This window comes from Zeus faber (assembly GCF_960531495.2).
Source record: "Zeus faber genome assembly, chromosome: 7".
NCBI classification, from domain to species: Eukaryota; Metazoa; Chordata; class Actinopteri; order Zeiformes; family Zeidae; genus Zeus; species Zeus faber.
This window is the reverse complement of record NC_137203.1, coordinates 16,781,694-16,796,098: the sequence shown is the minus strand read 5'-3', so window position 1 is coordinate 16,796,098 and position 14,405 is coordinate 16,781,694. Positions and strand designations below refer to the sequence as shown.

Below are 14,405 nucleotides of genomic sequence, written 5' to 3'. Positions count from 1 at the left end.
TGACTGAATGGATGAATGAATGAGTGACTGACTGAATAGCATAATGAATGCATGAACGAGTGACTGCCTGACTGGGGGAATTGATGAACTACTGACTGACTGAATGGATGAATACATAAATAAATAAATGAACGAGTGACTGATTGACTGAATGGATAATTAAATAAACGAGTGAATGACTCTCTGAATGACTGAATGGGTGGATGAATGGAAGGTAGGGGGGAGGAACCAGGAAGTGTGTTCAGTGGGAGGGAGGAGACAGAGGCCCCCCTCACTAAAGCAGCGCCGCTAAGGTGAGTTCAGCTCTCTCGCCGTTTTTTCTTCACGGTTCTGTGCCGCGGGACCAGTTTAAACCTCCAGTAGGTACCTTACATCTGCCGGGCCGAGGTTTAAAATAGGTCGGCGGATTAAGAGCTTAACTGTCCCGGCAAAGGCTTCCTTAAGCCCCTACTTAGAAGGTCATGTCTTAGCCGTGCTAGCTAGGGTTAGCCTTTTAGCCTAGCTGCCTCTGACAGAACACACATACACACATACACACACACATAGCAGATAGAAGTTCGTTCGCTTAAAGTCCGCAAACATGCAGGAATGGGCAAACCAGTTGTGCGTGAGTAATCACCCAAACGACTAAACAGCATACATTTAACATAATTAGGTTTAAATCTATATTATTTAGACCAGTATCGACTAACCAGATGCTAAGCTAACGTTGTAATAAGTCACTGACGTGTTAGCCGGTTAGCCAGCAGGCTAATCTGTTTATTTACCCAGGTCTTTACTGTTTTGATTGTTTCTTTTTAGATATCAGGGTGTTTTTGAAATGGTTGAATGAGCTGCTTTTCGAGATTGTCACCATGGTACAAACAGCAGACTCGCATCTCCGGAAGCTTAGTGTAGTAACAGGTGTAGCGGTACACCCTCCTGTTTGGTTTGACCGAGTGAAGAGCGACATCAATAATGTTGATAACTGTATAAGTTTAAGGGGTTGCGAAATATTTCATTCAAAGTTCGTGGATTGCTCTCCATTCATGGCGAGCCTCTTTCAGCTTTGTCATGTTGTGTTATTCAACACACTACATTTTCACTAGAATATAACGTCCAGACTAGCCATGATAGTGTGTTGGTCTGCATTGAAATGCCGGACACCACGCCATTACTTAAGATCATCCTTATTCTTAAGGAGAGAAATAAAAGCTCATCGCTGCACCTGAATAGATGAAGATTAGAACAAAGTATGTAGGTTTGGCAGGGTTGGTTTGGAGACCGAATTGTTATTGATTGTACTTTGTACTAAAGGAGCTGTCAAATCAAAGTTAGTCTATTGATGTGCAATCCGTTTTTCTTCTTGTTTGTCATTGAAACGCATCGTGTCATAGTCCAAACAACCATGAATAATGTGATAATATATTTCAAAATGTTGTAATCTTTCATTGCCCACGATAAGAAAATGTAAAAGACTGGGTTTTGAGCCCATGTCGGCTAAATGCAGGTCTGGTATTGATGGCAGAATGGCACGCGGATTTAGTTTAATCCAGTGGTATCAAGCTGGCAGAGGCAGAGTTTGTGCTTGTGAGTTGTCATCCCTGCAAAATAAACCATAACAATGAACTATATTTTCAGTAAGTTAATCTTTCCAAAAAATATTCATCCAGGATGATAGCAAGATATGAGACTATAAATATGTGTAAAAAAAAACCACAACATTGAATCCACATATTTATGACTGAAAAATAAGTTGAATTTATGCTTTAAAAGACAGAATCCCGGCAAAAATAGGCCTACAAAGACATAAAATACCCCTTTAAGATTTGTAGGACACCTAACTTTCTAGCAAAAAAATTTTTTTGTTTACCTCTGGGTTCCATAACAATACTATTACAAAACTTTGTCTCATTCTATTAAAATGTATTTTCAACCTTAATACCATTATGACCTATTCTCGTATAAGTGGGGGACGAAATTTCCCACCAAGTTGGGAAAACAAGAGTAGTATTCACAACAGGAAATTTTTACTGCTCTGTCCTGCACGGCTGCAGAATACAATGTGACCCCAAGTGATGAGCCAAATATCACTTAGTTTAACTTTGTCCGGTGTGATAAGCAAAGTGCTGAGGAAGAGGGTTTATGTTTTCAGAGGGACCGTTCGCTTGTTTTTTTCCCCCACTAAAAGCCTATTGTTTGAATAAGATAGGTCACTGCAAAGTGTCCAGGAGTGGACAGGAATCTGCAAATTTTTTGCCTATTCCTGTTCCTGTACTTCTCGGGGTTTCCTGTTGCTCATGTGAGTCCCCGACTTTTACAACCAGAAAAAGAGAGAACAGTCATTTCTCTGTCTTATCTGCACGCTTTTGCAGGAGAACCGACAATTCGGATCCAAGATGACTGACTCCAAATACTTCACTACGACCAAGAAAGGTATGATTGGATTATTTAATGATGTTAGCACCCACCTCACACACAGGATTTCTTACAAATGGAATTCCTTTACTATTATTTATATCGGTGTGCTCCTGTTATGATTTTGCTTCATGCTTTAGGGCTTCTTCAAATTGGTTTCCAAATTTGGGTACTATTCAATTTGTCATAGCGACAGAGGGTGCCATGAACTGACCCTTTTAGTTGAGTGAAACAGTCCAACTTCTGCATGGTTATACTTGTAATTAGCGATTCAAAGCATATGATCATTTGTTCAACCATTTTAAAGTCAAGACTCAATTTGGGAAATTGCACCCCACAATAAACATTTCTACTTATTACTCTTATGCCACACAAATGCTTACTTGCATGAACAACATTAGTGTCGTGGTTCAATCAAGCAAAATAACAATCCCTCAGCCTGTTTAGCAGTTAATTGAAGACAAAGATGGGTCATCATTCCTCTGTCTTCATGTCTATTAAACAGAACAAAAAATTAACAGATGTCCTGCTCTAAACCAGATTAGTTGCCTTGAGAATTACAGTCTGAGAATTAGCCACCCTTTTGTCTCTGCTGGTTCCTTTTCTTTTCAAATGTTTTTTTTACTTGCCTCCTCTGTCATGTCCCTCGAGATGTTGCCTGGTCGATACGAGTCCCTATGAGTGACAGACACTGTGCACTTTGCTTAATGCTTTATAAAGTCTATGTTGTGTCAGGAGCCTCCCTATTTCTCATGTGTGATAATTGTTTTGATTTAGATTTTTGTTTTTTATTGTTTATTTTTTATCTCCAGGCCTTTGAGATAGTAAATTATTATAGCCTTTTTAAACCCTTGTAACCTTCAATCAGTCCGACTAAAATTGTAGTCCAAAAGCAGCTGTGTGTGTGTGTTGTCTCGACCATGACACTTGGCAAGATTCACGTCTGCTCACTGTTTGACTTTTGCACCCGGCTCTGACAAATCAAACATCTCTGTGTCAATGTTTCAACCATCTTCCAAACTCCATTCCTGGGCCGTGCAGGCTTTCTTTAAATATTAAATTTTTGACATCAATAAATGCAAACACAATTACTTAAAGGTCAAACTAAGTTAAATTCACATCCTATACTTGAAATAATTCTCTTAACTTTGCATGTATTTCTTTGTTTTCATCTTCTCAAATTAAGTTAATTTCTGGTTGTTTTTTAAACAAGAAAACGCTGTCACCTCGGCGTCCCATAGAACTATGTTAGAGTGGCATTGTTTATTGTGACATGAGTGGAAACCGACATACAGCAGGTGTTGTGAAGCAATAACTCCCCTGTCTGACAAAGACGAGCCCGCATACTATTTCCTTTTCAACTTCTGCTTGCAGGGGAGATCTTTGAGCTCAAGGCAGAGCTGAACAGTGACAAGAAAGAGAAGAAAAAGGAGGCGGTAAAGAAAGTCATCGCCTCTATGACTGTTGGCAAAGATGTGAGGTAGGAATATTGTCAGACGCCGTAATGAGGTCAACTAACGTAGTAACTTGGATTTGGGACAGTAATCAGTGTGTGTGTGTGTGTGTGTGTGTGTGTGTGTGTGTGTGTGTGTGTGTGTGTGTGTGTGTGTGTGTGTGTGTGTGTGTGTGTGTGTGTGTGTGTGTGTGTGTGTGTGTGTGTGTGTGTGTGTGTGTGTGTGTGCGCGCGCGTACGTGCAGCGCTTTGTTTCCAGATGTGGTGAACTGCATGCAGACAGACAACCTGGAGCTGAAGAAGCTGGTCTACCTCTATCTGATGAACTACGCCAAGAGTCAGCCGGACATGGCCATCATGGCTGTCAACACCTTTGTCAAGGTAAAGAAGTCTGGAGTTTGTGAATTTAATAAAAAAAAAAATGAATAAAAGGATGATTTAATCTCCCTGCTTTAAAACCCATTATTTTATTGTGCAGTCACACCAAAGATGAATTCCTCTCTGAAGTGTCCACCTTTTTTAGATTTTTAACAGAGCTCCTAAAGCCTTTCTGACCCATGCATTTAGCTATGCCAACTTAAAAGGAAAACGCCGGTATTTTTTCAACCCACACCCTATTTCTCATTCAACCCGAGTGAAATTCATCAGAATCTTTTGAATTCTTCCAGTATCGAGAGAATACCTTCAGCTGACTGCTCGGCAATGGGAAAATAGCGGTCACAGAAGGACGTGGTGGAAATTGCCCCATTGCAATAACATAACCCATAACTCGTTTTTTTTTACAAGTCAATATATTTTTGTGGTTCAACCCTTCTCAGGACTGTGAGGACCCTAACCCTCTTATACGTGCGCTGGCTGTGCGGACCATGGGCTGCATTCGTGTTGACAAGATCACAGAGTATCTCTGCGAGCCGCTCAGGAAGTGCCTGAAGGACGAAGACCCTTATGTGAGGAAGACGGCAGCTGTGTGTGTAGCTAAACTCCATGACATCAATGCCCAGCTTGTGGAGGACCAGGGCTTCCTGGACACTCTGAAGGACCTAATTTCCGACTCCAACCCCATGGTGAGACCCCCAACACACAAACACACACTGTCGAATGTTCGATAGTCCGTAGAATGTTCTTCCTTGCACACCGCAATCAAAGCATATAATCTCTCTCTAAGCATGTATCTACATTCCTTCCTTCTATCTTAGGTTGTTGCGAACGCTGTGGCGGCGCTGTCCGAAATCGCTGAGTCCCACCCCAACAGTAACCTGCTGGACCTGAACCCCCAGTCCATCAACAAGCTGCTGACGGCCCTGAACGAGTGCACGGAGTGGGGCCAGATCTTCATTTTAGACTGTCTGGCCAACTACACCCCACGCGACGACCGCGAGTCCCAAAGGTTAGAGTGCTAGCCACTTGTTATTCCAAATAAAAATAAATTGAGTTGTAGTCTTGCTAATAAGTCTTTCTCCATCTGTCTGTCCAGCATCTGTGAGCGTGTCACCCCTCGACTGTCCCACGCCAACTCTGCGGTGGTGTTGTCGGCGGTAAAGGTTCTCATGAAGTTCATGGAGATGCTGCCTAAGGACCTGGACTACTATGGCACCCTGCTCAAGAAGCTGGCCCCGCCGCTGGTCACTCTGCTCTCTGCCGAGCCTGAGCTTCAATATGTGGCCCTGAGGAACATCAACCTCATTGTCCAGAAACGGTAAAATGGCCTAATCATGTTTCATTTATTTTCTAATTTTTGACTTCTAACACAGACAATTTGGTTAGCTTCTAATATTGATAATTCTTTTGCTGTTCTAGCCCAGAGATCCTGAAACATGAGATGAAGGTGTTTTTTGTTAAGTACAATGACCCAATTTACGTCAAGCTAGAAAAACTGGACATCATGATTCGCCTGGCTTCTCAAGCCAACATTGCCCAGGTAAGGTGCCCATACAGACCTGATTACAAACTGTACCCGACATAATACCTTTTAGTATAATACCCTTTGGCTTCGGATCAACCAAAAGTCATACTAGATTTTAACTCAAGAATAGGTGTAAACATGTTTACTCAACTGTAGTTCTGTTAAAACTTGACATCGTGACACGTGTCATTGACATCGTGATGATACAGGTGCTGGCTGAGCTGAAAGAGTATGCAACTGAGGTGGACGTGGACTTTGTACGTAAAGCGGTCAGAGCCATTGGTCGCTGTGCCATCAAAGTAGAGGTGGGTGCACAAAACACAATGAGTCACTCACCATTAGGGCTGAACGATCAAATTCAAACCGACATCGCATGTGATAGAACGCAATTTTCAAATTGCAAAGGCTGCGATTAAAAATAAAATAAACAATAGTGTGTGTGTGTGTGTGTGTGTTACACAATCTAACAAATGGGACTGTCAACATTGGCCAAAAATCACGTTTGAATATTCTTTCTGGAAAAAAAAAGTTTGAATGTATTATATCTATTACAATTTCAAAAAGATACAACTTGACCAATCCATTGTTGTGGGATTTCAGGGGGTGTCCCCAAAAAATGGAAAAGGAAAAAAAAAACAAAAACGCCTAATCAAGCCATTATTTTAATCGAAACTCTGCGGGGGCCCCCGGTTGAGACCTGGTGGGCCATCCCAGGCTGCTGGACGTGTGCTGCTAGCAGAGCCCTGAACACTTGTAGAGTCTGGACAGAGTCTGTTCCAGAACACTGCATCTGTTTGATTTTTGTGTTTTTTTTTTTTTTTTTAATTTAACGAGGATAAAGCTGCAGGGACAAAAAATAGAGCGCACCAAGCTCATTCTCTTGCATGCATAAAGAGGACGTATGTGGACGTATGCGTGCTACATTTTTTATAAAGAAATTTCTGCTGAAACACTGCATTTTTTTTTTTTTTCGATTGACGGTTTCTTTTTACAATTCAGTAGTTAAAGAAAGATATGTTATTCATCTCAATTCATGCATCAATTGATCTAATTTCATCATAACACATAGGCCTGGCCTACAGGGAAGAGCAGGTTATATGTAGACTCTATTCAATGTTGTGTTGGTCATAGTATAGAAAGATTTATTTCTTGTGTTTAGTGAATAATACAGGAGGAACTTAAGGAAGGATAAGGAACTTAAAAAATACTACATTGCATGCAATTCATACTACATTGCAATCCCAATATTGGTCTAAAAAATTGCAATTTGATTATTTTCTGAAATCGTTCTGCCCAAGTCACCAGACACTATTAGTTTTGAGTCTTAATATCAGCAAAACAAGAAAGTTAGTCTACAACATGATTTTACTGTCTCTCGATAACATTGTTCAAGTGACAATATTCCTGAATAATAATAAAAAAAAACCAAAAAAAAACCCTAGTTTTGGTATTTCTATGTTGTACAGTAGATGGCTCTGTTAACCTGACATAATATTTTTATATTTGTTAGCAATCCGCTGAACGCTGTGTAAGCACACTGCTGGACCTCATCCAGACCAAGGTCAACTATGTCGTGCAGGAGGCCATTGTTGTCATCAAGGATATCTTCCGCAAGTATCCCAACAAGTAGGTTCCTGTTAAATCATTACAGAGTTTCATCAGTTGGATTGGGGAAAAATGTAAATGTAGATCAGGGGTCATATATCTGGTACATGATATGATGTACATTTTGTACAGGGGATTCAGTGTACTCAATGCTGCATTTCCATCTTAAAAGTAGTGTATTATTTTCTGCACTGTACATAGGCTGTTAATTAAGTGTGTGCGTTGGGTGCGTGTTGTACTCTTAATTAACAGACTTAGTCAAAGAAAATAAATAACAAAAACCTATAAGCCATTGCCAGTGGCTCCTTTCATTGCATTCTTTGTCTGTCACTCTGTCTGTGAAGATGATTCAAATCTGCTGGCCAAGGCTTATTTCTCAGCAAAAGAGATTACCTCCAGCCGGAAAAAAATAAATACAAGCCATGCATACCGTAAGGTTTCCTATCAATTCATTATTCTTTTAAATTAGTTTTCCAAACCCATTAATATTACTCATGATATAAGGTAAATTCTTGCTTATGTTTAAGTTTCTGGATTTAAGGAGGCTGAATTTGTTGCATGGCAAGTTTATTTGCATAGCCCATTTTATTCACAAGGTAAATACAAAGTACTACATAAGGAATAAAATGCATATAAAAGCAAAGAAGAATAAAAGCATAGAAATGAAAACATTTTAAACGGATACATGACATTAAAGTGCAATTCAAACATGGCAGGACTTGGACCCGCACCCTGGTACTACACACTTATTTCACAAACATCGAAAGACAAACTAAAGATAATATGTCAAAGTGCATTTTAAAACCGGCTGATTATTCATTGAAAAGCAGCAGCAAATATGAACTTATTTATCCTGGATTTTAAAGTAGTGAGCGACATGTTGGCCTAAGCCTTGGAGTTGGCCCTCCCCCTGACCTTTTAAGGATACTACACACACCTGAGGAGAAGGTCATTCATATGGAAACGTTGTTTTCAGATAAAGACGTGGTTCCGCTGTAGATTTATTCACGTTATTCAAGAGCGCTATACGATGCACAGAGTAGTTGCACTTAAAGAGGCTCCTTCTTCCGTCTGTTCAGCTTCACCCTCAAATTATATTCTCTTGGTCTCGCGTAAGCTCATTTTCTGACAAAAACTATTTACTGCTTGACTTTCACCGTGGAGCGCATGCAAATTACTTTTCCTGCAAGCAAATCTTTGTACACACACACGCGCGCGCACACGCACACTGTCTGTACGGTGCACGTCACTGAACCACACCTTGTGCGAAAGGCAGCTGGTTGCAGCTGGCTTCTCCTCAGGGTGAACCCATATGCCACACGGAGCACTGCCTCCCACGCAGCAGCAGCAGACTGTCGCACCGACTCAGCTTTTGTGTCCCTAAACTAAACCCATGGCTGGGTCCTGAGCCACAATGCTCCAAACTGCTGTCTGCTATTTAATCTGTTTTCTAGTTGGCATTACCTCACAGCGGTTTAATTATTTTGAGAATTTGAACTTTTTGTCCTGCATCTTATTCAAATCTTCTTTTTAGTATTCAAAAGCTCACATGGCAGATAAAACAACATTTACTAGTCCTTGAGTGTCAAGTTTTAGAGTGTGCTGGAGTGCTGATGGATTGATTAAATTTTTTGTTTGTTTTGTTTTTTTCTTCTGTCAATTAAAAAAAAAAATTATAAAGAATACAAACTAAGTGTTATGTAGTTAAATACTTATCTAATAATTGACAATCACAATAATGACTGTCTTGCCCTTACACCATGTGTCTTATTGCTGCTACCAGGTATGAGAGTGTGATCGCTACCCTGTGTGAGAACCTGGACTCCCTGGATGAGCCGGAGGCGAGGGCAGCCATGATATGGATCGTGGGCGAATATGCCGAGCGCATCGACAACGCGGATGAACTCCTGGAGAGTTTCCTTGAAGGCTTCCACGATGAAAGCACTCAGGTTTGTTTGGAAGTGGGATGACGGAGGAGGGACAGAAGAAAGAGGGTGGAGGATGGAGTGCCTTCAAGAACATTAGTCAGCTCACAAAGCCTGCTGGGAGGACTGAAGTTGTGTCTCTAAACTTTCTTTTTATGTTTTTTTTTTTTTTTTTCTTTTTTTTTTTTCAAATTGGATGGAAATGGAAGCATTAACAGTGCGAAGGACCTGGGTCACAGAAGGTCTCATTTAACACATTTTGTCTTCACCACGAGAGAAATGAAAGCGTTCGCAGGCGATTAGTGTTTTGGCTGTCTGTGAATCAAGCAGCTACTGGGAATAAAACTGATAAATGGTAGTGCATTAATAGCCATTTAGCTCTCTAGTATCACTATTAGGCTATTCATTTCCATATCCACCTCACAGGCACAATTTGATGAGAAGCTTGGCTTTAACTCAGAGACTTTTCTGTTTGTTCTGGGATTAGGCCCGCCTTGCTTGTTTGGAGAGCTCAACCGAACCGGTTGCATTCATTCCCGTATTAATTCCTTAGTGAGAATATTTTATTGCCTGTAAACAGTTTTTCCTTCATAATGAGGGACTTAATATACAAGTGTACCATTTGATATTGTTATTAGATTTAGTAATGTAGCTCTAATTCAGCAGAAGCGTCTGGGTGTTTTTTCTTTTCTTTTCTCCGTATTGTCCCATGTCCTGTCTACTTTAATAAGCCTTAAGAGTCATTGAACTTCATTTGGGCGCACAGCTATAGTTTCTTTTTTATTTTATTAAAGAAAGAACTGTAAAAAGTCAGAATTGGCTTTTTTTCTGGAAGCAGAGTTGCGTCTACTGTGTTTGAATTTGTGTGTATACTGTGCATTTCTAAACCTGGTAAATCATTTGTTGGCAGTTTTATTTAGCATAATACAACATTTTGACCTTCAGACATAATTGCTTCTTTCAAAGCCTGAATTTCATGTTCCATGATGTGCAAATTATCTGTCAATTATCCTAACAATACTTGTTTTGCATTATAGGCAGAAATGAGTTATTACCCTCATTAAATAATTGCTAATTTATAATAATACTAATTTATGTTGGCCCTGCATTTGAAAACATCTATTCTTCATTCATAGTCGGGGGATTCGTATTTGGTTTCTAAAAACATGTCACCACTGTAACCTCCAGGTGCAGCTGCAGCTTCTGACAGCCATTGTCAAGCTGTTTCTGAAGAAGCCCACGGAGACCCAGGAGCTGGTGCAGCAGGTCCTGAGCTTGGCCACACAGGTGAGAACACGTTGTAAAATGGAAAAGATTATAACCTTTAATGCAACTATTGTTCGTCGCTGCAAATAGCATCAAAAGGCACCAAGCATTTTTAAACGATAATATATTTGCACTGTTCAAAATCAGTCGGTGCCATCTATTGTGTAACAGTTTTTAATTGGTGGGCTGCTGTCAGGGATTTATCTTCACATTTATCCCAGACTGAAGCTTCCTGTCTGAGTTGTGACATCGGTGTCCTTGACACTCTAGACACAAGCTGCCTGGCAAAGTGAACACCTTATCAGCTGCCGCTCTCACACGGATCTAATACCTCTGTGGCCTGTGGCATCAGCTGGCTGCAATCTAAGAGAAGAGTCATTCTGCACCCTGTTTAATAACATCAGGATCACAATCTAACCAGTTCATTTAGCTCTCCTAGATGCCATTCTTAAATTCAGCCGCTCCGTCATCTTTTACCAGATAAATGGATTTTTATTATAATTTATTATTTTTTTTGTAAATGAGGATGTTAATACAAACTTAACATACAGTACAGCAGAGATTTACATAATTTTTCCATTACTATGCTGAACGCAGTCATGTTCTCGTGTCTTGTGACAGAAGTTGCATATACTTGTGGTTAAAATCCTTCTGTAAGTGTGACTTGATACATACAAAGTGTTTATTTACTAGGCATGTTTGAATAAATAATCCAATATTGGATCCAGCCCACTGATTTTGCAACATTACCCAGAACCGTCCAATTTTGCTTTCGGGAATATTGAGTTTCATCCAGTGTCTGATGGAGGTGGTGATCTTGTCTAAAAATAGGGTGTAATTTTTCACACATGTTTATCGTCTCTACATTTTGAGATCTGTCCAAACAGACACTTTTTTCAGTGTTTAAAATTGAGTGGACTTGTGTGAATGGGGTAATATTTTCGGCTTATTAGTGTTTGTTTAAATCCAAGGATCCCTGGACTTTCACCAAGGAACCGAAATAAATAATGCCCCCCCCCATCCAATTTCTTTCTCCTATGGCTATGTTCTTTCCTCCTCTCATAATGGCTTTTTAATTTCTACTTCAGCTCTGATATTGGAGAACAGGGAATCAGCTTCACGTTAAGTATTCATTAAACACACTACATTAATTATAATCCTGTCCTCCACGTCTCCTCTCCTAAGGACTCTGACAATCCCGACCTGAGGGACCGCGGCTACATCTACTGGCGTTTGCTCTCCACGGACCCCGTGGCGGCCAAAGAGGTGGTTCTGGCCGAGAAGCCCCTGATCTCGGAGGAGACAGACCTGATCGAGCCCACCCTGCTGGAGGAGCTCATCTGCCACATCGGCACACTGGCCTCCGTCTATCACAAGCCCCCCAGTGCCTTTGTGGAGGGCAGCCGCGGGGTGCAGCACAAGAGGCTCCCCGTGCGCACTGGCTCGTGAGTCACGCATCTTCATTCCGCGATTTAGACATTTCTACCATAGTTTCCCCTCCACGGCTGAGTCACTCTCTCAGAAGGGCCTTATTTACTGGAAAGGGCCTCGAGCCCTGAATTTAATGCAATGTTTCTCCCGAGGCTACCTTAGTCATTGTCAAAGGAGTTTAGTGGAGCAGCTGCTACCCTTCTATCCCGACTTCAAACAAAAATCACTGCAACCAGTTAACTTTGTTTGTGTTGATTTAATTCCCCTTGAACTCAGCTAATTTGAGATGTTTTTTTAATTCAATATTTTATTTTTTAATTTATAATTGGGGAGGAGGGGATCTATATAAACCGATCAGCCACCACATTAAAACCACTGACGGGTGAAGTGAATAACATCAATCATCTGGTTCCAGTGGCACCTGTCAAGGGGTGGGATTTTTAGACAGAAAGTAAACAGTCAGTTCTTGAAGTTGATGTGTTGGAAGCAAGAAAAATTGGCAAGCGTCAGGATCTGAGCAACTTTGACAAGGGCCAAATTGTGATGGCTAGACGACTGGGTCAGAGCATCTCCAAAACGGCAGGTCTTGTGGGGTGTTCCCGGTACACAGTGGTTAGTACCTACCAAAAGTGATCTAAGGAAGAACAACCGGTGAACCGGCGACAGGGTCATGGGTGCGTGATGTGGGTGGGGGGCGAAGGCTAGCCCATCTGGTTCGATACCACAGAAGAGCTACTGTAGCACAAATTTCTGAAAAAGTTAATGCTGCTATGATAGAAAGGTGTCAGAACACACAGTGCATCACAGCTTGCTGTGTATGGGGCTGCCTAGCCGCAGACAAGTCAGAGTGCCCATGCTGACCCCTGTCCACTGCCGAAAGCACCTACAATGGGCACGCGAGCGTCAGAACTGGACCATGGAGCAATGGAGGAGTGACCTGGTCTGATGAATCACGTTTTCCTCTACATCATATAGATGTCCGGTTGTGTGTGCTTCATTTACCTGGGGAGTTGGCAAGACTATGGGGGGCAGTGTGATGCACTGAGAAATGTTCTTCTGGGAACCCTTGGGTTCTGGCATTCATGTGGATGTTACTTTGACATGTACCATCTACCTAAACATTGTTAGCCAGGTCAGAGTTGTTTTGGCTGCACTGGGGAGACCTATTGCAATTTTTTATTATTTTTTAAGATCAATATTGCAATTGTGATTTATTTTCTTTTTTTTAAGTTCCTTGTCCTCTGTAAGCAATAAATCATTCTATAGTATGACCAACACAACATTGGATACAATCAACATAAAATATGCTCTTTCCTGTACACCAGCCCCCCACACACACACACATTGCATTATAATACAATACAATCTGCTTTCTCCCTCTGTCTCCCCAGTGGTGAGAGTGCGGAGAGCCCGGACACCAGCTCCGCTGCCGGGATCTCTGAGGCACCCCCGGCTGTCATCCCGTCCCAGGGAGACCTCCTGGGAGACCTGCTCAACCTGGACTTGACGCCCCCCACCACGACTGGACCACTTCCCCCTGCCTCTGGCCTGCAGATGGGAGCCATGGACCTCCTGGGAGGAGGGCTGGACAGCCTGGTACGTGCTCTTTATGTATAAAATGTCAATCTATCGATATACAATAATATCACGTCGGGCTGGGCCGGTCAACAAATTGTTTCTGAAGATTGTCACCCAATAATTGAATCGATCGTCATTATCATCTCATCTTGGAGGGGGGGGGTGTTTAGTTCACGAAAAGGCAGCATAAGTAGCATATAATTGTAGCAGGCTTGCTACCCCGGAGAGAGATGCAGGTTTGGCTGAAGGTTTTCCGGAACAACAGGTTTATTTGGGACATCTAAACATAAAGTGCTCCAATGTGGAGGTAATAATAAATGATAAAATAAAGCAGACACAGAAACGTCTTTTCCTGGTGGCAGGTGTGGAACACTTGGTTCAGGAGCGCACCTTCACAATCCCTGCTTGTGGGTCTCTCTCACTGTAAGACGAACAAACACATGAGAAAACTATCCAACTGCCGTGTTTGGCCAGTCAGCTCAACTAAACACAGCTGGCTCCTCGCCTCCCGGCACCGGCTTGACCACGCCCCCAAGTCTGCCAGAATAATTAACAACACTTATCAGTATTTCGTCAGTCAGTAAGTTGTTTCTTATGTCATAATATTATTTACGATAAATGTACAAATTCCGATTGAGAATGTCCAGCTGGACCCTGTTCATAGGGCGTTATTGAATGGGTCCCTGTGTAGTCTTTAGAAATTGCTATCGATGCTAAACTATCGATTTACGGGTATGTAACTTCTTTCCTGGTAGATGTCAGAAGATATTTTCGTTTGATATTTAAAATTTGTGGTCCACTTTACTTTGCCGTATTAATGAAAAAAATAATAGAAAATAATCCTTGA

The 14,405-nt window shown here is 41.5% G+C and overlaps 1 protein-coding gene across 1 annotated transcript in view; it reads left to right on the top strand.

Annotated features, from left to right (window-relative positions):
* Nucleotides 1–265: 265 nt before the first annotated feature.
* ap1b1 (adaptor related protein complex 1 subunit beta 1) overlaps nucleotides 266–14,405 on the top strand; it is a 29,706-nt gene continuing 15,566 nt past the window's right edge. Inside the window, exons 1-14 of the mRNA XM_080003833.1 lie at nucleotides 266–293; nucleotides 2,355–2,415; nucleotides 3,772–3,877; nucleotides 4,096–4,231; nucleotides 4,669–4,914; nucleotides 5,047–5,237; nucleotides 5,325–5,546; nucleotides 5,648–5,768; nucleotides 5,963–6,058; nucleotides 7,264–7,379; nucleotides 9,142–9,307; nucleotides 10,472–10,570; nucleotides 11,735–11,994; nucleotides 13,372–13,576. Of these exons, the coding sequence (XP_079859959.1) occupies nucleotides 2,379–2,415; nucleotides 3,772–3,877; nucleotides 4,096–4,231; nucleotides 4,669–4,914; nucleotides 5,047–5,237; nucleotides 5,325–5,546; nucleotides 5,648–5,768; nucleotides 5,963–6,058; nucleotides 7,264–7,379; nucleotides 9,142–9,307; nucleotides 10,472–10,570; nucleotides 11,735–11,994; nucleotides 13,372–13,576 (2,001 nt within the window). The 5' untranslated portion in view covers nucleotides 266–293; nucleotides 2,355–2,378. The remainder of the gene's footprint in view (nucleotides 294–2,354; nucleotides 2,416–3,771; nucleotides 3,878–4,095; nucleotides 4,232–4,668; nucleotides 4,915–5,046; nucleotides 5,238–5,324; nucleotides 5,547–5,647; nucleotides 5,769–5,962; nucleotides 6,059–7,263; nucleotides 7,380–9,141; nucleotides 9,308–10,471; nucleotides 10,571–11,734; nucleotides 11,995–13,371; nucleotides 13,577–14,405) is intronic.